We start from the raw sequence: 26,939 nt of genomic DNA, 5'->3' as shown, positions 1-26,939 counted from the left end.
ATGTCTGTCCCAACTCCCACTTCTCATGGGATGCTGACACAATAAATTCATTAATATTCATGAAGTACCCTGACACTATAATGATGAGCAACACGGCACGCAAAAGCTCATGAGGAAATCAATAATTCTATCTTCAGAAAAGGGTTTGAATAACACGCAACATGGGGCCAAGGACTGAACAATGAGAAAAATTCAATGAGCACTTTCTATTATGAGGACTAATGAGGTAACATGTTGAGGAAGACAGTATGGGATCATGAGACTGAAGATCATCATAATGCAACGGGACCTAATTGAGGTTAATCTTACTTGCAGTTCCTAACTTTTGAGTGCTAGCCTTTGCAAGCTTAATGATGTTCTTTAAATGTAGTGTGTGTGTGTGTGTGTGTGTAATTTTAGGTTTTTGAAAAAGCAAAATGACAAAAAAAACTTAAGAAATTACACACAAACTGCATTAAAAGAACATCATTAAGCTTGCAAAGTCAAGCACTTAAAAGTTAGGAACTGCAAAAATTAGGTTGCCTGGATAACCTTAATTATGTCCCAGACTTCTGTCACTTAAGATAATGGACTAACTGATAACAATAGTAGGTTGCCATCCTCTAGCACTAGAGGAAGATGACATACAAACTTTCCCAGTGGGTTTCACATATATTTGCTGACACTAAAGGAATGGCGAGACTCAGGAATGTAGGGTTGCATTCCAAAATCTGGAGAGGATTGCTCTCTACAGACCACAAGCCCTTGTGCCCATGCTTGACACATCCCTGGACAAATCCTGTCTCTTAACTAGGGCCGGCTCTGGCTTTTTTGCCGCCCCAGGCGAAAAAGCCTCCCGCTGCTCCCCCCCACGGGGAGCGCAGCAGGGGAGGGCGCTGAGCCCGGACGCAGGCCTGCTCTCCCCGACCAGCCGGAGCGCTGGGGGGAGGGCAGCGAGCCCGCCGCGGCTCCGCTGGCTGCCTGAGCGCCGGAAGGAGGGCAGAGAGCCCGGTGGGGGCTCCGCTCTCCCCGGCAGCCAGAGGGGGGGGGGGGGCGGCAAGCCGGCCGGGGCCCCGCCCCCCCCGGGGGCCCGGGGGGCGGGGGGGGGGGGGGGCAGCGAACCCAGTCGCGGCCCAGCTCTCAGGCCGGAGCGCCGCGCCGCCCCCCTCCAGGTGCCGCCCCAAGCACATGCTTGGTGGGCTGGTGCCTGGAGCCGGCCCTGCTCTTAACCACCCTCAAATATATCCCAGGATGCAATATATTAAATATATATAGGCTTCTTTCTACTCCTATTAAAGTGAACTGACATTTTGAATAAGGTAGAAGACTCTTTCTTATTATATGTTTTCTGTCACTTTGGGCCCGGGGACTTTGGTCCATATCAGAAACCACCATGCAATCTGGCCCATTCAGCACAATTGGAAGGCTCTACTCAGAGACCCATCATAGAAGAGCGGCAATCTAGGATTATTGCCGGTATAGACTAACGTGTATTGGCAGGAATCCAGTCGGGGGGAGGGAAGTTTACACAAATATGCCTGGGTTCTGTCTAGTGCAGGGGTAGGCAACCTAGACTGTTCTCAGTGGTACCAGATGACAGAACAAGGAATAATGGGCTCAAGTTGCAGTGGGGGAGGTTTAGATTGGATATTAGGAAAGTTTTTCACTAGGAGGGTGGTGAAGCACTGGAATGGGTTACTTAGGGAGGTGGTGGAATCTCCTTCCTTAGGCTTGACAAAGCCCTGGCTGGGATGATTTAGTTGGGAATTGGTCCTGCTTTGAGCAGGGGGTTGGACTAGATGACCTCCTGAGGTCCCTTCCAACCCTGACATTCTATGATTCTATGCCGAAGGCGGCACGCAAGCTGATTTTCAGTGGCACTCCGCTGCCCGGTTCCTGGCCACCGGTCCCGACGGGGTGTATGTCTGCATTTTAATTTAATTTTAAATGAAGCTTCTTAAACATTTTAAAAAGCTTATTTACTTTACATACAACAATAATTTAGTTCTATATTATAGACATAGAAAGAGACCTTCTAAAAATGTTAAAATGTATTACTGGCACGCAAAACCTTCATTTATTCACTCTAATTTAAGACTCAGCACACCACTTCTGAAAGGTTGCTGACCCTTGGTCTAGTCCATTCTCCACAAGCATCAAATCCATCCACTTTTTAAAAGAAACAGAAGAACTTAATTGTGCAACCGTGAGTAACATGGATGTGAGGAAGGACTGCAGAATTGGTGGGGGGGAGGTAAGGGGGGTGAAAGGTTGACACTAAAGTGGAGCAACAAACTCCTGAAGGTACTTTTGCAATATAAAATATTAACTTACTCAAGCGTCCAATGCAAAAATTACTACACTGAAAACCACAGAGTGAGTAATTTCTAAAAATTCCCCAAAGGAGATCAAAAGAAAAGTACTACTTTCTGGTCAATTCCAGCACCTCCTAAAATTATTCTTTAATGCAATAATTCCTCAATATAAAAAAGTATTAAGTATGTAAATCTCTGCACATCTAGACAAGACTAAATCTTTAAATAGTAAAAAAAATATTTTGTTGGCCAACTCAGTGGCTTTTTTCAAGCATGAGAAAAGCTTGACTTTGGGAATAAACTGGCAACTCTTCCAACTCCCAGGGTAAGATAGATAGATGTATCCTGAAGTACTGTTTTATGATCTAGCTGCATCACTGTGGAGCAGTCCAGCTGTGACACAGTGAGACAGTGTTTAGAAAGACGCATACTTCATAATTCCATATGGGCGTCTGGACAACTGCTCACTGAAGAGTTTTTTCCCTTCCCACTCAAATTGAGAAACTAAAAAAAAAAAAAAAAAAAAAATATGATGTCAGCGCTAAAGTTAGCCATCAGCCTAGCCTCAAAGCTGGTAACAAGCAGCAGCTGACGACAATGACTCTACTGACAAGATTTTTCCTGACAAAAATCAGTGGCTGGGATTCTTGCCAGGTATCCAGAGGGAAGTGGATGGCACAGAGCTGAACTGCTATACTGTAACTAAACACAAGACTATAGAGCACTTGGTAAAAGAATAGGACTAAGAAAGAGATGGCGTAAGATATGATAATTAAATATACTGGGCACACAAAGTCTTTTATGGCTGCGTTACCTTGTACACATATAGCATTTACCACCAGTAATAATTGGTAATGATATTGTTAATCAAGGTTTAAGTCTGATTCATTTCCTTCTCAGAATATAAGCTGTGGGTGTTCAAATGCACCAAGGAAAAAAGAGCTTCATAATATAGTGTTGTAAGCCAAAGTAATGTGGGCAATTGCTGTTTTAGAAAGTTTATTCATCTTAAGTCTTCTATTTTCAAATCAGAGTGTGCACATACCTGGAAGTGATATCATACAGGCTAATTCACTTTTTATTTTTAAGCCTACAGGAAGATGGAGAATTTTCACATATACATATTATTGTGAGCAAAGAAACCCCAAAACTGATGTATTATGACACTGTTCTGAAAGAGGAAATAGCATTGATGTATCAAATAAAAGCTATGTAATGAAAGCCTCTGGCTACAAATATTTTCTTCCATAAGAAAAACAAACAGACTTCATTTACTACCATTTTCCTTTGTATGAAGTGTGTTTGCCTTTTAGATTAATTCTGTCCTGTAAATGGCATCATTTGACTTTTACCTCTAGGTGGACCGCTTTACTGTAGCAGAATGCTACTATGAAGCAGCACAACCAGAAAAACCAGGTAGGACCCACCCCTCCATTGAATGAACAGCGCCTCAAGATAATGAACAGTTTCAGGAGCAAACTGCAATTTTTTTTAAATTTCAGAAATGAAAAAGTTCTAAAAAGATGAAAAACCAGGATTTACTGAAGTGTGTTGTCTTTACACAATCACACAATTATAATTTGTGAATAAGCAATAAGATGAAAAAGTTACATATTTATAGATTTTTAAAAAAATCAAGAATTTGATGCTACAATCAAGGGATAATGAAATATCCCCCCGCCCCCAAAAAATATATCAAACTGATGGTTAATTAATGGCATGCACCCAATTCCTCAAAAGACTAACACTAACACCAAACTTGTCCACAATTACTGCCACATCTATACAGGACAGCTTAAATTGTGTAGTAAGCCGATTTCTCTAGAAGAAATTATACTATATCTGGGTGAAATTCATTTCTGTGTAGAAGGCCCACGTACAGGGCTGCCCAGAGGATTCAGGGGGCCTGGGGCAAAGCAATTTCAGGGGCCCCTTCCATTAAAAAAGGAGTTGCAGTACTATAGAATACTATATTCTCATGGGGGCCCCTGTGGGGCCTGCGGCAAATTGCCCCACTTGCCCCCCCTTTCTGGGTGGCCCTGCCCACGTAAGGCACTATACCCAACTTTAACTCTTAACAAGTGTCTTTCATGTGTCCCCTATACAGAACTGAATTTTATCTATCTTTAATCCTGTCTGCTACAGTATGCAACATGCTGGCATTTCAAACCACTCCATATTTTGCCAAAAGAAAAAACTACATGAATGAGCCATACTTTAATAATTTAATCCATGGGGTCACAATTGCAGAGGTAAAGGCTAGGCAGGCTTAGAGGTCATAAGGAATATTCAGATTGTGGTGAAGCAAAGAATCTGCTACTTCATACCAGAAGTTTGACAATATTAGGCAACCTCAAAAACACATGAATTAAAAGCAGCGAAAGTGTGATATCAGGATAGATTATCGCTTTACAGACTGGTAACAGTTATCCTGTAAAGTGAGTTAAATCTAATCATCTAGTGTTAAATAAATTAGAGGACAGGGCTTTTTAAACAGGCATTCTTCTGGAAGTCAAATATTAAACTGGCTTTGAACATTAATCCCCCAGTCACACCAGCCAGCCAACAGCATTCAAAACAGGGTATGGGGGTGCGGTGTTTTAGCCAGTCTTTACAATATAGCTTTTGCTGTAGCAAGGATGGAGGCCCATTGGAATTAGTTGGGCTAGATAACAGCAACAACATTAGGACCAGAAGCTTCAGCTTCACCCAATTCCTGTTTTTCCGTCTCCTGTATCATTTAAGGGGATTAAGCGTTTCTAAATACATATAAATAAATAAAACAGGGATCAACTGTTTCAAAATATATTAACCATATCCAAATAAAGTACTTTATTGTACAATAACTTGTAATGGACAGATATATAGATACACCTATGTGCATACTACCCTAAAAATCTATATAAGTAATACTATAATGAGTCTCCCTCATATGCACACATTTTCTGAACATCAGCAAGGATAAGCTGTAAAAACCAAATACTTTTTGTAACAATTCTGGACTACCTCTGTTTCCACAATTCATATTTCAACAACAGTCCAAAAGAATTTTCAGTCTGAGCCAAGATAAAAAGTTTGTTTCTTTTCCTTCCTGTTTTCAATTTAAAAAGCCATTCCTAGAAGTAGGGCTATGGAATCTGTCAACCCCGAATTCCAGTTGCTCTCAAATTAACTTCTCTAGTAGGCAGGATAGCTCTACGCACTGGAGCGTTAATCCTATTGTACACAAGAGAGGCAATGTATCAATCTCCAACTACTTTAATAGGGTTAGAAATAGTAATCACAGAAGTGAATACTGAGTTTTTGGTTCTCATTATAACAGAGGAGGGTGGGTCACTCCTCAAAGAGCTTAGAGAAACATTAACTAAATTACTCCAGACCGGATGCTGTGCACCAAATTGTTTCATTGATTTCCTAATGCTGGTGCCTAAATTGGGACTCTGCGGAAGCAAAGGGCAGCATATTTCAATCAAATGCTGGTTTTATATGCTTTAAACAGAACAGATGATAGGCGCAGCTATACAATATCAACATGAATTTACATGTATTCCAGGAAGTTCCTATAGCTGGGCATGTTGATGTTGGGGGTGAGGAACAGGAAAAGTTAGCAATGTTTCTACTTCAAATACCCCTTCAAGCATTTACTTAAGATAGTACCACTGCTGCTGCCACCTGGGAAATCCTGGCAGCTGAACGCACATGGTGAAAAACTGCAATAAGGAGAGAAATACCTATTTTCAAGGAGACTAAATTTAAAAAACAGACCATATCAGTCCTGGTCATAACAGGAAGCTAGTTTCTTCTTCTACCTTTTCCTCATCACGGCCCCCTGTTTGCCTTGATAATTAAAAGCAATAATAATTTCAGAAATATGGAATTTTGGTTAATGTCTAAAGACCTACAAGAAAAGTCTCATCTCCGTGGTTTACAACCTATCATCCTCAGACCCCTGGGGGTCCACAGAGTATGTCTAAAGTTTCTAATGGGTCTGCACCTCCATTTGAAATTTTTTAGGGGTCCACAAATTAAAAAAAGATTGAAAACCACTGGCCTATATGAAGGTTATTATGAGAATTTATATGATGGTTTAGAAACTTACAAGGGTTGTCTCAGATTTACTCCAAACACCTGTAAGACACCATTTTTTAATAGTACAAGTAAAATGGTCATTCAATAATAGAGAAGTGCTGGTTTTAGCACAATGATTAAGGCTATATCTGCAGTTCTGTTCTACTTTCAGGAAAGTAACACCCATCTGTAAAAACTGCTTTCAGTTAGAACCAGGTATATTAGGCCTATAATCATAGGGAGCACTTTTGTTGTTTTACCCAATATAAATAAAAAAAGTCAACTATATTTGATATAATTTATGAATGGAAAATAAAATCCAATCTTCGGATATGACTCAATACCTCAAACAGGACTTTGCTTTTAAAAAAAAAAAAAATTAGGTAATTAGCCTGCAGAAAGGAGGCTTAACAGGCTACAGGTATTCTGAGAACAAATTACATACCATTATATTTTATTCTAAAATGTATTGTTTAAGAAAATAGATCCATATGTAAAGACCATGTTAGCTTTAGGATTTGAAAATGCTGTTGATATGCAGTTAAATGCTTTAGCTCTTCTAAACTTGGCTACTGTGTGCTCAAACATCAAACAACATCAGCAGATTTGAAGACATTTTCCCTAGTGAACATTTGATATTAAGTCACCTGTAATTCTTCAATTAAGCAGATCTACTCTTCTATACAACACAATCAAATATCAATGAATAACTAGCCACAAGTATATATGAAAATAGACGCAGCACCTCTTTACGCTGATCTTGGGGCAGCAATTATCCCAGAAAAAGGGGAGAAATTCAACACTTCAATGAATCAAACACCCATCAGGAATATACTGTTGGGAGCAGTGTTCCCTCTAATTTTTCCCACGTGTGTGCGGAATGAATTTTGTTATATTCACACATCACCTCCGTATTGGTGCATATAACAAAATTCATGTTGCAGGCGTGGAGACGAGGGGTTCAAAGTATGGGTGGGGGCTCAGGGCTCCGGCTGGGGGTGCAGGCTCTGTGGGGCTGGGGATGAGGGGCTACGGGTGCAGGCTGCCCCAGTGCTACAGCAGGGAGAGAGGACTCCCACCAGCACACACACACACACACACACACACACACACACACACTCTCCCCCCCCCCCCCCCCCCCCCCCCCCACCCCCCCCCCCCCCCCCCCCCCCCCCCCCCCCCCCCCCCCCCCCCCCCCCCCGGGCAGGAAAGGCACCTCTCCCTCGGCCACGGAAGGTCCGGGCTGGGTTGGGACTGGGGGTGGTGTACCACTCCCAGCCCACGGCAGGTCCAGGGCTGGGGGAGAAGCATCTCTCCCCGCCGCAGTCCTGAGCACCTGTGTGGACTTAATAGACTGCTGCGCGGCCATGCATCTTAGTGGGAACTTAAGTTGGGAGATCCTGCAATATAAAGTAATTTTTTTTAAAATGATAAAGCCAGATTACCAAGGACATGTAACTGGAATACAGAATAGCTTTCTCCTAATGTGTATAGTATATTAGGACACTGTACCAATTTAAAATATCACCCTTTTTAACAATAGCAATCTTAATAGTGACGGAGGTCATCATACACTAGAGACAACGGTGAACAGGTCACGTCGAAAAAATTACAGTAGGCTCGTCATTAAAATGAAAAACAAGCTTAAGTTTAAAGACATGTATCAATGAATTTGGATTGTGAATATATTACCTTTGAAAGCATTCATCCGAGGATAATTTCTGTAGAGTTTGGCAATGTGCTGGTGTAATTTAAATGTGGGGGGTGTTTGGGTTTTTTTTTTAAATGTGTATATGTTTGGGAGTTGTGCCAATTCTGGATTTTTTCCCCCCTCCATGTGAGTAAAGTCATGACATGGATGCAAGTTACTACAGCACATTTGTATGTATTAGAACAGTTTGACACTCTACTGCCCTCTACCCCTCCCATCCCTGGATCCGCAAAGTAAAAATAAATGCATTAAGATATCTGATGAGATTTCAGGTTGAACGTGTTCCTTTAAGTCAAGTATTTCCAGGCCCGGCTCCTCATCTCTAGCTTGCCTGACAAACTGTTGATAAATAACATTCCTATCTTTAAAAAAGTGAAACACAAACTATATACTGTTAAATGCACAAATAGAGCTGAAAAACTCTCAACTACAGTAATCTTTACTGCTTCTTGTAAAAATAGGTAAATTCAGACTAGAACAGTTAGTGTTCTTTTAAACACAAACTGCTTCTTAGCATGAATCAGAAACAATTAAAAACCCCAAGACTGCGATTCTTTAAAATTGTGGTCAGAACTGAATTTGATACACTGTAGTTTGCTAGCACATTGCACCTCTCAAGACTTCAAACCTTCATTAAAAGTGTGGGTTTGCATTTGTGTGTCACCAGAACATTCTCGCTACTTATTTTTTTGGCCACCCACTCCCTTTTCCAGTCATCTGCGGCTACAATCTGGCCTCCATCCTGCCCTTCACACACAAACAGGCCATATACAATGAAGTCAACATTTGAAAGTAATTATAGGGACATTTTATGAGAGAAATATGGACAGTCTTCAACTCCCACTGAAATGCCGTAGCCTCCCTGAGCCAACAGAGGAAACAGATTTTCATGGGACTGAAAATGTTTAAGTTCTTGCTGTAAGAGTAAAAGTACTGGGCTATTTTTCTCCTCACAACATGGCACTTTTAAATGGAATTAGCCCAGTCAGAAATGCAAAATTCAGACCCTTTATTTTCCTGAGCAGTATCCATGAAAACCTTAATATTTCTATAAAAGGGGAAAACAAGGGCCACTTAACTGTTCATCTAGAAGTTAATTCTGAAAGTTCATGTGGAGCCAAGTACAGTGAGACGAAAGAAATGGTTCATGAAGAACATGAAAGTAGAGCACGCCAGGCATCAGCATGGAAACGGTAAACTAAAGGGCACACCCAAGTGGGAGAAAGAGAACCAAAGTCTTGGAAAATGAAGTAGAGAAATTAAAATGTTTAGCGTCCCAGGTATAGTGTCCGCAAGTGTCAGAGCATTGTGATGCACATTCTAGTGGGGCTAGGTGAGATGGAAGCCCAACACATCAGACAGTCAAGGAGGGTGGAACTGAACTTCTCGTTCCTCTAAGGCAAGAACAACTTAGTGAAAAAGAAGGAAACATTTAGGTTTTGAGTCAGGAATAAAGTAAGGGACAATTTTTTGTTCCTACTACTATGAGCTGGACTACATTTAGTACTTTTCCACTACTTGTCAAGCAGAAGTTAATATTCTTTCGCTGATATTTAAAATATCAGCATCCCACAGGAAAAAAGGAGTAGTGGGTTGTTCTTCCTCTTTGCCAACATACAATAATGGGAGGCCCTATGGCAAGAAGGTGTGGAAAGGGGTGCTTGTTTTCACAATCCAACTGGCAGCCACAACCAAAAACTAGATTTTTAAAACTCATAAGGCATTTCCTATTACACTTAAGTTAAAGGCAATTCAAACCGTTTAAAATACTTTGACAGTGTCCTTTTAAATAAGAGGATTAAGCACTACTAATGTAAGAAAGCATTACCTCAATTGTATTTAGGAATTATTGATTTTTAAGACATTCTGCTTTTGTTTGTTCACTGCCTCTATAGAATTTCCAGGCCTAAGTTAGGCAAAGTAGAGGATAATCCAGGATCTATGTATATACTACTTTATACATTATTATCAGTAATTTACTATCCCTTGTTGTGTACAATACAAGACCAATACTAATGAAGATAATAAATATTTAATTTTACTATCTGGTACAGCAGAAAAGGATGTGGATCCCAATCATAGTTCCATCTAAGTCAACAGCTTGCCACAGACTTCAATGGTACAAGATGGAAACAAACAAACATTTCTAGTTGCTGCTGTATGGGCCTATTTAATATAGTACAGTATGCCACAATAAATATAGTAATCTCAGAAAAATAGTATTTATAAAAGCAGTTAGCAACTGTTTGGTTATATTTAAATATAAATGTGGAACAGAAGAATTATCACTATACCACATAGTAATGTTTCCTGAATCATCATTTTGTTGATATGTATGCAAATTTTATTAATAACTCTAAAACAAGCCCTATAAAAATATATGACTCCATACCCTTGACAAAACTAAATTTAACTGCAGGCATATGTACTTTGCCAGGTATAACCACCACTATTACACTAATAATGAAATAAAAAGGGAAATGTAATAATTCCAATAGGCTATACAACATAGAGGAATCAAGAATTTCATGTAATACAAGTACAGGTCAGATTCGGTCACTTTTAATGGTTCTCCATGAGTAGCCTGATTACAAATAGTCCCTATAAAATCAAAGTACTACTCAACCTAACCAAAGGTGACAAAAATCTATCCCAAGAATGATGCCCTGAGCATTTTACTAGCAGATTCTGAAATTCCTTGAAGTATTCCTATTGTAAATACAGAATTTGTAAGCTTTGTCCGGATAATCAGTTTTAAATGAAAGTGGGGTGTGTACGTGATAGCAAATGCCAACAGCTATGTAAATGATTGAGCACACAGGCATTCCAAATATACAACTTCCCTATCACATTTTCCAGTTTAAACGTTTAAATATTAACTAAAATTTTTATCAATTGGTAATAATTTAAACCATCCCTTCTGAACTATAGCTAATTGAATTATGCAAGTACAGCATTACTGTTTAGGGAATTTTAATGTCTATAGATACTGGTTATGTTTTCAATTTGCAGAACCTGTGTTACATTTCACTGTAATTTAATTGATTAAAAAGCCAACTAGATGTGATGTGATAAAGGTAAGTAATCCTAACACATACATGATTTTGTGTGGCACATCTGGATTTTGTTATTTTTAAAAGTGTCTGCTAACTCCTTTACTGACTAAAAATGTTAATTTCTGATTTGAAAAGGCGGGTTTCAAAAATATCCCTCCAAACTAATTTGGAAAAGAATCAAACAAATTAAGTTATTTGGAATTCCACATGCATTTCACAATTTTTAAAAATATATATATATTTATAACACCATGCTTATCCTGGTAATCTTACTGGATACTAGACTATGAAGAGACACAAGAGGAGTAATGTAATACCTTTTTATTGCACCAACTTCTGTTGGTGAGAGAGACAAGCTGTCAATCTTGCACAGAGCTCATCTTCAGAGTATGATGCACTACTAATGCTAGAGTACAAAAATTTTACTTGCACACATGGTATTATAGACACGGGTATATTAGAGACAGTTTAATGTTAAGATGGTTATTCCATTCTTAAACTCTTATCAGTATCTTGTGAATTTCTTCAAAGTCTACCTTTAACTTTTCATTCTTGTTCTAAATTCAAAATATTTTAGCTCTGCAAAATTTGAAGGAAGTAGTTGCATTGTATAGTGGAATAAAAGTGGTTGCAATAATATAAAAATATTATGGAAACTGCAGCTTAATGGCAGCCACTGTATGTTAGTGGATTTCTGAACAGATACCACACTGTGATCATAAAGACATTGAAAACTCCCATGGATAAGTATGAAGCTTTTCTTAAAGGTTCATAGTGTCAGATTCCAAGACCAGAAGAGACCACTCATTATTTGGACTTCCTATATAAACAGAGGCAATAAAACTTCCCCAATTCCTAGAGCATTTCTTTTGGAAAAATCATTCACATTTAAATTCGCTAAAAATGGTCAGTAACGAAGAATACACCACAACCCCAGTAAATTATTCCAATGGTTAATTATTCTCACTGTTAAAAGCGTATGCCTTATTTCAAGTCTGAATTTGTTAAGCTTCGACTTCCCGACATTGGATCATGTTCTCTGCTAGATTGAGGAGCCCATTATTAAATATATGTTTCCCATACAGGTACTTTTAAGACTGTAATCAAATCACCCCTTAATATTCTTTGTTAAGCTAGATATAGTGATAGACTCAAGGAGCTCAATCTAAGGCATGTTTTCAAATCCTTTAATTATTCTCATGGCTCTTCTCTGAACCCGCTGTAAAGTATCATCATCATTCTTGAGTTGTGGGTACTGTGGGACACAGTATTCCAGCAGCAGTCACACTAGTGCTAAAAACAGAGGTTTAAAAAAACATTGTTTCTCTGCCTCAAGATTCTCGTTTATATATCCAAGGATCTCATTAGCTCTTCTGGCCACAGAGTCACATTGGGAGCTCATGTTCAGCTGATTATCCACCATGGTCCCCAAATCTTTTTCGGAGTCACTGCTTACGAGGATATGGTCCCTCGTCCTGCAAGTATGGCCTACATCCTTTGCTTCTAGGTGCACACATTTACATTTAGCCATGTTAAAACGCATATTATTTGCTTTTGCCCAGCTTACCAAGTGATCCAGATAGCTCTGTATCAGAGACCTGTACTCTTCATTATTTAACAGATTGTGTCATTTGCAAACTTTATCAGAGATGAGTTTATGTTTTCTTCCAGTTCATTGACAAAAAGGTTAAAAAGCATAGGGCCAAGAATCTATCCCTCCAGAATCTCATTTAAAACAAAACTCACACACCACATTCACTCAATGAGAATTTTCCACTTACAATTACATATTGAGACCTATCAGTTACCCAGTTTTCAATCCATTTAATGTGTGCAGTGTTAATTTCATATCATTCTAGTTTAATAAAAATGTTATGTGGTACCAATTCAAATGCCTTACGGAAGTCTAAAGTTATTAACATCAAAAATATTACCTCTCTCAAACTTGTAATTTTTTTTAAAAAATATATCAAGTTAGTTTGACAGGATCTATTTTCCATAAAACCTTATTGATTGACATTAATTATATTACCCTCCCTTCTTTATTAAAAAAATAGAGTCCCATATCAACTGCTCCTTTACTTTGCACAAGATCAATTTCAGATTAACAGACCTATAATTACCTGGGCCATCCTGTTTACCCTTTTTAAACATAGGCACAACATTAGCTTTCTTTCAGTCTTCTGGAACGTCCCCAGTACTCCAAGAGTTACTGAAAATCAACATCAACAGTCCAGTGTGCTCTTCAACTAGACCTTTTAAAAACTCTTGGATGCAAATTATCTAGACCTGTTGATTTAAAAAGTCTAATTTTAGTAAATGCTGTTTAAAACACCTCCTAAGATACTAGTGGACTGGAAAAAGTATCATAATATGATATGGCTACATCTGTTCTCTCCAAATACAGAACAGAAATATTTATTGAAAATTTCTAACATTTCCAGATTATTCTTGATACTTCCATCAAGTAATGGACAGGATTCTTTTTGTTCCTATTATACGTATACTTCTTATTGTCCTTAACTCTGCCAGCCATAGAGTTCTCACTGTGTCCCTCTGCTGCCCGTATTAATTTTCTACAGTTCAAGCATCTGATTTATATTCATTACTATCAACCTCTCCTTTCTTCCATGTGTGTGTGTGTGTGTATATATATATATATATATATATATATACACACACACACACACACACACACTTATTTACAGCTGCCTTATTTCTCCTCTGAACCCAGTCAGCTTTTTAATCAATATGGCCTTCCTTCATTGTGGCTTTTTGGGCATCTAGTAAATTTGACTCAAATTGTTTTCAGCTTTGTGAAATTGGCCCTTTTAAAGCACCAAGTACATATATCACTGGTTTTGACTTTATTCTGTTTGTACATTATCAATGTAATCAGCCCATGATCATTTATACCTAAAGTACCATTACTTTTTAATTCTGTGATAAGTTCCTCTTTACTGGTTAAGACTAGGTCTAATACAAAATTCTCCCATGTTGGATGCAACACTTTTTGAACTAGGAAACTGTCATCTAGAAATATTTAGAAATTCCAAGGATGATGATATAATACAAATATATGGAGATATACCTCTCATAGAGCTGGAAGGGACCTTGAAAGGTCATTGAGTCCAGTCCTCTGCCTTCACTAGCAGGACCAAGTACTGTTCCTGACAGTTTCCCCCCCCCGATCCCTAAATGGCCCCCTCAAGGATTGAACTCACAACCCAGGGTTTAGCAGGCCAATGCTCAAACCATTGAGCTATCCCTCCCCTGATGTGCTGGCAGCGTAAGACCTCCAGCATGTGTCACTCAAATTGAAGTCCATCATGATCTCACAGCTTCCCCCCACCCACACACATTGCAGACAGGTGCATAATGAGGCAGTCATCCTGTTTCCTAGTGTGATTTGGTGGGCTGTAGCAGACACCAACTAATATCCCAGTGTGTGCTTTACCTGTTAGGACATTTGAATGCTTATGGATCAGATCATTTTCTTAGTTGTCAGTGACTTGAAAACAGGAAATTCCATTTTAGATTGTGTGCCATTCCCCCTCCCTTTTTGCCCACTTAATTTTTATGAAATAAGTTATAAGCATTGATTTTAACATTCCAGTCAGGGAACTGATACCAGGTTTCAGTAATACCAAGACCACCAAATTTATGAACAGGACATCCCTTCTGGCTTCAGGCAGAAAAAACATGGCACAACTGTTGCAGGTCACGATTACTGTTCCACCCTTGCCCATCTTGAAATTGCATGTAGACCTGAACGACACAGTCCCTCTCTTAACACACAGAAACATGTTGGTTATCTGCCTTCGTTCACAGCTCTGGAATTCACCTAGCAATTACTTTTTACACCAAGTCTCCCTGATTGCTCCCAGCTCAGCCCCTCACCACCAGGGAGCAATTACTCACTAAGAGAGCTGAAAGAACAGGAGCTTATCAAGGCTCCAAGAGTTGGTTCTAGCTTCATGGCCTTTACCAAGGCACCAATAAACAGAACGGTCTTAGCTGCTTATTCAGTTTGTGGGGGGCCCAAGCCATAAATTTCTAGAGAATTAAGCTCACATTTATATTAGGGATTTTAGTATTTGTAGCTGTGAAATAGAACCTTAGAACTATGAACCAAGTGCAAACAAATGGAAGCAACATTCTCCTTATGAGTCTGCATAGCCACAGCTCCAGTGCCTTTCCTGCTACTAAGAAGTTACCCAAACAGTAGTCCAAAATTAACAATACTCTATGCAGTGAAACTGAACATGCTGAAGAATCCTACAGGCAGCAGTGAAACTCTCAACCTCTAGAGACCAAGCAATTAAAAAAAAAAAAAAATTGACGATCCTTAGTCAGAGCAGATCTAGACAAGCATAGTAAAGACACCCAAACCCTGTCTACATAAGTGTTCCAACCAGTGGTCACACAAATAGCAGGACACATCCAAAAAAATTGTTATTACAGACAATGCCCATATGAGCAAACTGTAAGAGGACATAATATTTTGTAAATACCTCTGAAGTAAAATGTATCTTTTTCATATGCGTGTGACACACGGCATCCCCACCTAGAGCACCCTCCACCTGCAGGCCCCAGCAAGATATGCACCCCTGCCTCAGTTTCCCTCCTACTATGTCCCCAGAAATAGTCTAAAGAGTCTTTCTATGGGCAAACAGCCCTTGTGGGCTTAATTTATTGCCAAATAAAGCCCAGTGCATAATAATAATTCCCAACACTGCAATCCACCAAATACAGCCCTGGTATCCTTCACCGCAACCAAACTCTCCAGCACTGCCCTCTTTGGCCCCCTGGCTTAAGCTCTCTGGTTCTGAGAACCATCAGGCATCACCCTCTGCTGGTCTTAGATGTCAGCTCTGTACACTCTTCTCTGGTGTTCGCTCTCTCTGGCTCAGGAAGAACAGCTAGCTAGCCCCTCCACTGCTTCCTGTTCATCCCTCTCTCTTCCCAGGGACAGCCTGCAGAGCTTTCTGCTCTCTGCAACTTTCCCCAAATACCTCCTCCAGACTTTTCCTGATTGACTCTCACCAAGGCTTCGCTCACACCCCTCAGATTCCTGATCCTTTATAGTCCCCAGGTGCTGGACTGTTCTCCTCACTGGCCAAAGTTGAAGCCCCTGTTCAGGCACAGGGAGCTAGACCTAATTCATTCACAGAGGCCAGACACTCTGAGACAGCATAGGATTCTGTATTTTTGCAAAGGTTAGGTATGACCATACTGAAAGACAACTGTACTGCATATACAAATATCCTGACTTTCATACAATTAAAATCCCAGGCCTAATATTGTATTAACAAATGCTTGCTGCATTTGATATAACTTTAAGTAAATAATGCAAGTTTAATACAGCTTTTGGAGAAAAGAGTGTTTAGTGCTGACAATGTGCTCAGTTATGTATAAGACACTAAGGGAAAGACTGTGCCAGCCCCACTAGTACCATAAATTTCTACCTGAAATGCAAAAACATTACAAATACAGCTTTTGTATTAGGGGGGCATGAAAGGAAAGAATTGTTAGGCTTCCCTGTAATACACCAAATGCAAGAAGGCAATTTTGCATCACTTCTTCTGATAGGAAGCACAGAGGGAAGTAACAGCAGGAAGAAAACCGCGCATTCCGTCATCCGCATCGCTGACAAATATCCGTTGGCAATCTAATAAAAATATCAAAATAAAGATATTCAGAATTGTATGCAAGTCAAATGGAAGTTTAATTTGGTAGCAACACAGAACCATTGCAGTATGACTACTGATAGTTTAACCTTCAAATGTGGAGGTCCAAGACTAGGGTTGCAGGAGTCTTGCAGTTCTGGTTTCTGTACTGGCAAGAGCATGTGAATGTGAGACAAGGAGGAAAGGACAGGTGGTAGGGAGTCTCGAGGACATGTATTTGCTAGCAGCAGAAGAGCCTCCAAAACAGAAAGCAAGTATTTGAAAGAACTGGAAGACGAGTATGCAGAGATATTCCTTGCATTATTTGGCGCTTTCTTTCCTTCTACGCATACCAATCTTACATTTTCATGCCCCTAGAGAGGTTCACTCATTTCATGAAGCAGAGCATGAAAAAAGTTGGGAAGCATTACTAGGAACAACAGACTCAGTCATTACAAGTTAGGGACTGATGCACAGAATTTCCTTCAACTTTTAACTTATTATTTAAAGTGTCATAGGTGGATGCAGTGCTTCAAAAATAAAGTGACTAACACTCATGAGAAGTACCAGAACAGGTAGAGAACTGAAACCGACAGCACAACATCTATTAATCGTGTGCCTCAACCCTATTCTGGCAGGACCAACTCATTAGAATGAGTATCAGAGGGGTAGCCGTGTTAGTCTGAATCTGTAAAAAGCAACAGAGGGTCCTGTGGCACCTTTGAGACTAACAGAAATATTGGGAGCATGAGCTTTCGTGGGTAAGAACCTCACTTCTTCAGATGCAAGAATGAGAGAGTAGTGCATAGCCACCCAGGGCAGCTGAATGTGTGAAGACATGCCATCTCTTCAAGATAGAGAGGAAATGCCAGAAGACAACATAAAGCTGGATTCTTATTATCCGTAAGGGAGGGAGGTGAAGTAGTTAGATCCACAATTTTTTCCCCATTGACTCTCTCCATAGCATGAGCTTGTATCTGGGCACTTTTAGGGACAGAGGAGCTTCTGAGAAAGAGCTCTTTCCTCTACACTAGATTTCACTGCAGCCAGTGAAAACGCTTTGCTACATGGCATTTCAAGGGAAACAGATGGAGTAGGCCAGATCATAACTAAGTGCAAAACTTACACACACAAAAATAGATCTCTGAAAATATTTTCCATTACCTACTGTATACAGTCACAAACTACAAAGGTCTTTTTCACCTCCCAGCCCACTGTTCAAATATACTACATCCACCACACTGCTACATGACAAACAAGTTTATCTACTCTCAACTACGTTAGTAACCTCACTAGGAAAAAAGCCAAGATCTGCAGCATCCTTTGCCCAAAGGAAATACATTCCTGTAGCTGACAAACCAGTTGGATCAGCAAATTTGCTTATCATATACCTGTTATATCCGTTGTCCATACACTGTCAGTCTCTTTAATACGGATGTTCCAATTCCATTATGCGACTAATCAAGACCTACAAGTTATACCATTATTTTACAACAACCTTAAATCTAGTTAAGAATAAAAGGCTAACTAATGCTCAAATCAACCTAGAACGAAACTAGACCCCGATCTCAGAAAAATCAACTTGTCTTTAAAACTTATTGTGTTTACTATTTTTGATTTATGATTTTATGGGGGTTTTTTGGTTTATGAGACTGTATATTTTCTTTGTTTTAATTTAAGACTTTAGCACCAGCAAAAGATGCCAGGTAGGCACTCCCAGAGAAGGAAGTCCTCTATCTACAGAGCAGGTGCAGCAAATACAAGTTCTAGCGTGCACATAAAAATTGCTGCAATAATTAATCTGCCTGGGAGGAAATGTGCCTGATCAACAATGCATGTAGAAAGCAGGAGTGGCAAAAGAAATCGATCAGCATTCAATAGAGTTGCAGCAACCTACCTAGTAATTTTAGCAAAGGATTTTAACCTTTGGTAAACAAAGCTTTTGTAAGGACTATGCTTATGTCCCCTGTTCCACCTCCCCCAACCTCACATGCAACCACAGGCTGTAGTGACTTTTCAGAAATAGAGCCAAAAGGAGGCAGGCTCTGATACTACTACTACTTTCTCCTCTACCTCCAACATCTTTGCCTAATTGTTTGAAGGTCTTGACCAGGCAGAAATAAGAGCATCTCAACCAGTATGTAGGAGTCCAATATAGAGGAGGAGGAGCCAGAAAGTTGCTGGGAAAAGTAATAGTCTGTGTGAAGAAGGGGGATGGGGGGGGGGAAACTGGATTAATGAAGAAAAATCTTCAATTTTTGATTTATTTGGCTAAGGAGCAATGAGGAAAAGAAACCCAGATTTTGAAAGAAACAGGGCAATATACATATGCTATGCTCCCAATTCAGATTAGACCTATACTACCTGGAAAATTTAGAGCTACAATAGCTGGGATGTTTGAGTACCTTTATAAAGAGGGGCTCTAAATCCTACCTGCTCTGACCCATTTTATTTGAAAAACATCCTCTTTTCCTCCCACCGCCAATACCTTACTACACCTCTACCCCGATATAACGTGACCCGATACAACACAAATTCGGATATAACGCGGTAAAGCAGTGCTCCGGGGGGGCGGGCCTGCACACTCCGGTGGATCAAAGCAAGTTCAATATAATGTGGTTTCACCTATAACACGGTAAGATTTTTTGGCTCCTGAGGACAGCGTTATATTGGGGTAGAGGTGTACTTTCTCCACAGCCACTTCACTCTGTTCTGCAGAGACAGAACAAGTGAGCAAAAGAGCTGATGTGAAATATATAAAACTCAAATTTTACCTTGCAGCACACAGCACAAAAGGAAACGTACCTAACAGTTCTGCAGAGGGAGACATTCGTGTCTGTTGCAGAGTCCAAGGAATTTTGGTCTTACCGCTAAGTTGCATTCGTGGAAGGGGAACAATCTGGAAACTGGACTGCTGATTCGCTTTCATGCTGCCATTGCCCTTTAGGCCCAGGGAACCGCAACCTTCTGAAGTAAACCTGAGTTTGACTTAGAGGAAGAACATTTCATCTATCCTGGGCTCAAAAAGGTGCCTGAAGAGGATACAACTTTTTGTTTGGTTTGAGGGTGGGGCACGAGGGAGGGGAAAGAATGGAAAAGGGCTCCTAGCTCCATTACCGTGATTCTTGTGTTACTGAGTCTCTATGCGAGACTATTCCCACTATGCCCAGTCTGGGGTAGGCAAGGCCAATAGAACGCTGCTCCTCGGCGGAAGAAAGGGCCTGAGCAACAGGAGGGGCACACAGGATAATTTCAGTGCTGCGACTGCTCCAAACACCTCTTAAGGAGTCGCTACAACTAGTTAGAAGTTTCCCTGTGAAGGTCAATCAGCCAGACTGATAAGCATTTAGTGCCAAAATCTGCTTGGCAACAATTGGTTTGAGCCACCTAATTATGCAGAAGGATGGGGAAGCTACCCAGTTTCTGAATTCCACAAGCAAAAAGCTTGAAGGGCTAGAGAGGCAGAAGATCAAATACAAAGGAACAGCGCAACAAGCCAGAGGAAATAGGTAAGATGTTTCCCTCTTTTGGGGGTTGGATGCAAGGAGAAAGGGAAGAGGCTGCTGCTGCTCCTCCATGAAGTTTCAGAAATACTAGAAATATCTCGGTATGTTTTGTGGTTGTATGCTTTGGCAGTCACTCACCCTCCCAAATCATCCCCCACTAGTGTTAAACATGACAAGGCCAAGGCTTGCTTTCAAGTCCTGGGCAAGTCCTTTATTCTCTTTGCTCTTCACAAGGTTAACTGACACCTTATAAATCTCTGCCAATCCACTGTAGTTTCCAATTTGTGTCCTCTACACATCCTGTTTACACGGATGACAAGAATGTACTCACAAAGAAGTGGAAATGTTAACTGTATCATATGTCACTGATTGTCCCCTACTAGGGATTAATAGTTTGTTGGGTTTTGGGGCAATTATTTAAACTGAGAAAACGCATTAGGGTAAAGGAAAGAATTTCCTGTAAATAACAATACAAGGTTAGATTATCCGAGCCCTGCTACCTAACATGTATATTTATTAGCCCACCTTTATGGCAACAATGCTGCCAGATGCAAGCTTATGAAAAGTGAGATGATATGGGCAAAGTCATGCTATTTAGACTAAGTGTCAAGACCAGCATTTGCTCTTATTTTTGAGCTCTTAGAGAAACTGCAAGCCCTTGCCTCTCTCAACGTGTGTTTCTTACACTACTACATACATAGGAGGCTGGAATTTAAGGGTAGTTTGGAAGAATGTCTCCCACCAAAAGAGCTTGCCAGGAAGTTATCATGATGTCAGGTGAATTTACCTATTCTGCAATAATTCCAAAAAGGAGACCAAGGCACAGTGAAAAGGAATCCTGCAACATTTTTGTTCTGTCTAGCTCTATTCTCGGAATAGGTCTCACACTTTCTGGTATAAGGGCTGCTGTAAACAAAGACTCAGACACACCTATTTGTATTAAAAGATTCCTAAGGATTATAGTTTTTGATGCAACTCTGCAATAGTCTCTTCCTTCTACAAGGCAGCAATATCTAATGCACAGAACAAGGGACTATGGATTAGGGTTTTATTGCCAACTCTATCATTAGCCTGTTATATGGGTTTGCACAAGCCACCTAAGCCAATTTCTGCAAAAGCCCCTGCTAGTTTTGGTGTTCAACCTGAGATGGATGTTCCAAAACGCTGAGCACTCATGGCTCCCACTATTTCAACTGGAGTCATAGGCATTCAACATAGCGGGGGAGGGGGGGCAGGGGGGGAGGGGAGAGAGAGAAAGAGAACTCTAGCTCTAGGCACCTCAATTTAGATCCAATAATTAGCACCCATAATGAAGCACTGTATCAAGTTTCAACTGCAAGGAAGTTTGTTTCAATGGGGGAAGTGATCACATTTTACCTGCAAAGCTACACCTGGCCACCAAGTTAAGACAACAATGTTCCCTCATTCTTGCATGGAAAAGCAATCCTTTGCCTGTCAAGCGAAAAAACGTATTCCTATTGCAGCAGGCTTTAATATTTCTCTTCATTCATCTCCCAAGATTAAGAATTGTGTCTTGTAAGTCAAATGCTGGAAGATAAACTGTATACTAAGATCAAAGTGACCTCATTTTTGCATGTAAACAGCACAGGATAGGCTACACTAAAAGTTGTAAAACTGTAGAAAACAGGAGATGAGACCCTATTCTTACATACCAGTTGCAAATGTTTCTTTCCTCTCTTTGGTCAATATCAGTTAAGGATGAAGTTGGGCCAAATATTGTTTGGTAAGTAATAGCAATCCTTATTTTTAGCCGGGTATCAATGCAATACATACTGATGCACAGCAGGGAGCTGATACATGCTGATCAGTGTGGCAATAGACACCTTACTGTACTTAACTAACAATCAAGCAGAGACACGTGTAGATAGAGGCAACCCACATGTGTCACTAACCCCTGACCCTGCCTAACGACTGGGGTAGAAGAAAGAAGCAATTACATTTGTACTCTTCTCCGCACCCCCCTCTCCCCCGCCCCCAACACTTACTTGGCCAGTGATGCCCGTGATGAGAGCCACCTTCCTGGGATTCATGTCTGCACAGTCCCCTACAATGAGTGCAGAGCTGGGACAGGCGTTCTGTGCCATGAGTCTGGAGGGGAGGGGCCCAGTTCCTGGCACTGCGGTTTAGCACGAGTTGGGAGGAGACCGTGATCAAGGTGCAAGAGGTGGAGCAGGGAGTAAAGATGATAAGGTGCACTGCAGCCGCTTGTGGGAGGAGCAGGGGGGTCAAGGTGTTGGATGCGGGGACGTGGGCTGCTGGGGCTGAACGGGGAGCGGGGCTGGCAGGGGCATAGGCTACAAGGTGCTGCCTGGACCAAAGATGAAGAGTTGGAAACTGGGCTACTGCAAGGGGGCGGGGTTTGCCCAGGCTGCTGCCACTGCCGGCCGCTGGTACATTTCCGCGTCCCCGGAGCGGCTCCTCTCTTAAGGTGCAGCCGCACAGGTGCAGCCCCGCGCGCCGCGCCGCTCCCGGCAGCAGCCCAGGCTCGCTCGCGCTAGGATGTCGGGTTCGCGCTCCCAAGCATGCACGCGCTCTCTCGCTCCCCTGCTTGAAAAGCCGCCGCGGCGGCCTCCGCCAACCAATCAGGAGCAGCGTTGCTTCCTTAATGAGACAAGAGCTCTGGCACAGAACCCGGCAGTGTCGGGTGGTGGGGCCGCTGATTGGATAATGGGGTAAAGAGGGGGCGGGGCTGTCTCAGGTCTCAATCCAGCTCCGGCGGCAGCAGCAGCCACCAAAAGCGAGACCCGACTTCCTGATGCAGCACCGAGGAGGCGGCGAATGCAGGAGCGACATCAGCCCGGCCGAACGGCTGCGCCTGGAGGCCACAGCGCCCCCTGCACCGTGGAGGAGCGAGCCCCTGCTGGTAGCCGCAGCAGTCACCACTCCCCGCTGTTATCAGCGTGCAGAGGCACAGCTCCTATTCCCCGAGCAGACCCCAGTACGGGACCACAGGGGGGGGGGAACTAGCAAAGGCAAAGGGCGGAACAACAGCAGGAGAAGTGGGGGAATATTGCGGAGCGTCCTTTGCAGGCAGCGCCACTGCCCAGGAGAGGGATTTGGGGACCCCCGACAAGGGCAAAGCCACGGATGACGCTTCTGGTGCTCTGGGATCCCCCCCACGGAGGCTACTGGAGAAAGCAAGAGGGCTGAGCTGTGCCTCTGTATTCAAAACTCCTGAGTCCATGTGTCAAGATTGATCATTTTACAACAAAGATGATCAGACTCTTTTTTTATTTACCTTTAAAGTGCCCTGAGTTTGCATTTTCAAGCTTTTTGCTATAACCACAAGAAGTGTGACCTTAAGAGTCCCTCCCTGCTCACTGACAAAGAGCCCACTCTAGTCTAAGTCATAGCAGGCCTGCCTGACACACTCACTACTATCCCAAACACCCTGTGTCACAATTAAGGCTACAATTTAGTCACGGGGGTCACGGATTCTGTGACGTGGGGACTGTGCACCCTTGCACTGCTATTGGGGCTGGAACCAGGAGGATGCTGCAGCCCCTGTCCGGCAGCTGCTGCAACCCCATCTGCGCGGCGTCCCGGGCTGCAGCAGGGGCCGTGTGCCCCAGTCCCAGGGGCCTGGGCTTGAGGGGGGGGTTGCAGCCAGGGACACCTTCTATCAGGGGCTGCAGCCAGGGCAGTGCTACCTATGCCCCCAGGCTTGGGGGAGTAGGGGCAGCAGCTGGGGCTGTGTGCCTTAGCCCCACCGCATCCAGGGCTTGGCAAGGGCTTCAGACAGGGCCACCTTCCACCAGGGGCTACAGCTGGGCCCAGGCAACCCAGCCCCGCAGTGTCCCAGGCTTGGGTGCAGGGCTGTAGCAGGGCCTGTGCATCCCAGTCCCGCGCTTGGCGGGAACTGTGCACACCCCTCATTCCCAGGACCGTGCGCTCCCCTCCCCGCCCATGGCCAGGGCTTGGCAGGGGCTATGCATCCATCCTGCAGCTGTGGCCAGAGCTGGAGCCAGGGCTGTGCAGCCTGGGGGGAGGGGGAGGGGGCTGCTGCTGCCAGGACTGTGCACCCCTGTGATAGCAGGGGACTTGATTTGTCAGTCCCCCTCTCTTACCTAACCCTGCCTCCTGCTGACTTTTAGTAAAGTCACGTACAGGTCCCGGCCTCCATGTTTTTTTTTTTGTTTAGTGCCCATGACCTGTCAGTGACTTTTACTAAAAATAACCGTGGCAAAATCTTATTATGACTAAGGTTAGGTTTCCAGAAGGTATTTTGTAAGAGGTATTAAATGTAAACTAATGACACACAGGGCAGCAATAGTATTATGTATAAAGGGGTGTGTGTGTGTACGCTAAAACTACGTTCTTAAAATGTATTGCGAAGGCAACACATAAGTCTGTCCTAGACCAATGAATAGTAATTGGCCTATCTGCCTGGTTTGATTACAGGCAGAGGACACTGAAAGTACATTTTACATATAAGATAAAGAAAGCATTGAAACTAAGTAGCAGCAGAGGAAACAACTTAGTGAGCACACCACAGGACAGTCTGCACCTGCTAGGAAGTGGGAGCAAAAGCTACATTCAAACTGGAACAGGTGCAGAGAAGGGCTACTAAGATCAGCAGAGGAATCAAAAACTTATGTTGAGAGGAGACTCAAGCACCTTAGCCTGTTTAGCCTAACCAAACAAAGGCTCAGGGGAGATATGATTGCTCTCTATAAAATAGATCAGAGAACTTAAATACCAAAGAGGGAGGGGAGTTATTTAAGCACCAATGTGAACATAAGAATAAATTGATATAAACTGGCCATCAACAAGTTTAGGCTTGAAATTAGGCAAAGATTTCAAACCATCAGAGAAGTGAAATTCTGGAACAGCCTTCCAAGGGGAGCAATAAGAGGAAAAAAACCTAACTGGTTTCAAGACAGAGCTTGATAAGTTTATGGAGGGGATGCTCTGATGAGACTGCCTACAATGACATGTGGCCCATGTGCAACTGCTAGCAGCAAATATCCTGCATGGTTGGAGATGGGGCACTAGCTGGGGAGGGTTTCGAGTTACTACAGCAAACTCTTCTGCAGGTGTCTGGCTGGCAAGTGTTGCCCACATGCTCAGGGTGATCATCCTATTTGGAGTCAGGAAGGAAATTTCTTTCGGGTCAGATTGACAGAAAGCCTGGGGGTATTTCACCTTCTTCTGCAGCACAGGCAGAGGTAAAAGCAAGCTGGTTTGGTGTACCAGCAAGAGCCAGAACGCAGTACTGGACCGGCTTCCCCAGTCCGCAATTTAAAGGGCCCTTTAGATTGCTGCCAGAGCCCCGGTACTGGAGCTGGTGGAGATTTAAAGGGCCCAGGGCAGTAGCGGTGGCTGGGGCCCCAGGCCCTTTAAATTGCTGCCAGAGCCCTGCTGCAGTAATGGCAGCTGGGACCCCCAGGACTCTGTCAGCAATTTAAAGGGCCCAGTTATGCTGCAGTAGCAGCAGCAGCTGGGAGCCTCTGGCCCTTTAAATCACTGCCGGAGCCCCCAGCCGCTACTGCTACCCCAGGGCTTTGGCAGCAGGGCTCAGGTGGCAATTTAAAGGGCCCAGGACTCCGCTGCAGTAGCAGCAGCTGAGCACCGGGCCCTATAAATGGCCCCTGAGCCCCAGGGCTCCCAGTTGCCGCTACAGCGGGAAGCTCTGGCAGTGATTTAAATGGCCCTGGGCTCCCAGCTGCCACTATCACAGCTGGAGCCCAGGGCCCTACCTCTTCTGGTTGAGGCCACGCCCTTCCAGTTGAGGCCATGCCCCCTGCTCAGGACTCTGGAGTACTGGTAAGTCCTTTAAGTTACTTTCACCCCTAAGCACAGGACAAGTAAAATAAATGGTGGATTCTCCTGAATTCTTCAAATCATGATCTGAGGACTGCAGTAAGTCAGCCAGAGGTCATGGGTCTATGCCAAAAGGGGGTAGGCAAGATTCTGTGGCCTGCAACGTGCATGAGGTCAGACTAGATTATCACAATGGTTCCTTTTGGCCTTAAAGTCTACGAGTCTAAGTCTTCCTGGCTCCTAAGATAAAGACTATGGCCTTTGGAAAATATAAGGGGGAGCAAAAAAGTCATTCTAGTTATCTGTCACTTAAACAAAAGGGGACAGGGCTCTGATTCCTGTGAAAGTTAGATCCCAGGACATGGAGGGCTAGAGTTGCTGATAACTTGATGTAAGTGAGAAAACTGCTTAGGCAATGATTATACCTTGCTAAAATTAAATTTTTGGCACTAGAAAGTGTTCTGTTTGGTTTATAACCACACTTGTCTCTCTTTCTCTTGATTAATATCACTTAAATATCCACCCTTCATTAACAATAAAGTTATTTATGTTAAATGACCTCAGTGCTGTTAGATTGAAGTAAAGTGTGAGTCTTCAGCTAAACTAACAGGCTGATGTGTTATCGGTCTCTTTGGAGACAGCAAATTTAATTTGTGAGCATACAGTAAGAGGGACTGGACACTACACTGATGGTTACCTGCAAATCAAGATTAAGACTGGTAGAGTTTTGAGGAGTTTGGAGGCGAAATTGACAAATTGGTGTGGCAGGGAGCAGATGCACAGCCTAATCTGCAAAGTTCACTCTTGCTAAGGCTGAGGGGTAACAGGGGCTTAGAGGTGTTGGAGGCACT

At 42.5% G+C, this 26,939-nt stretch overlaps 1 protein-coding gene across 2 annotated transcripts in view; it reads right to left on the bottom strand.

Moving 5' to 3' along the window:
• Positions 1-22,966, bottom strand: part of GMDS (GDP-mannose 4,6-dehydratase) — a 554,262-nt gene extending 531,296 nt beyond the window's left edge. The window contains exon 1 of one of the 2 annotated variants that reach the window (XM_034762222.1): positions 22,311-22,966. In XM_034762222.1, the coding sequence (XP_034618113.1) occupies positions 22,311-22,409 (99 nt within the window). In that variant the 5' untranslated portion in view covers positions 22,410-22,966. The remainder of the gene's footprint in view (positions 1-22,310) is intronic. The other variant, XM_034762220.1, reaches the window with a different exon arrangement.
• Between the last annotated feature and the right edge of the window lie 3,973 nt (positions 22,967-26,939).

The sequence above is a fragment of the Trachemys scripta genome, chromosome 2, assembly GCF_013100865.1.
Source record: "Trachemys scripta elegans isolate TJP31775 chromosome 2, CAS_Tse_1.0, whole genome shotgun sequence".
NCBI lineage: Eukaryota > Metazoa > Chordata > Testudines > Emydidae > Trachemys > Trachemys scripta.
Note: the sequence above shows the minus strand (reverse complement) of the source record. Positions and strands in the feature narration are given on the sequence as shown.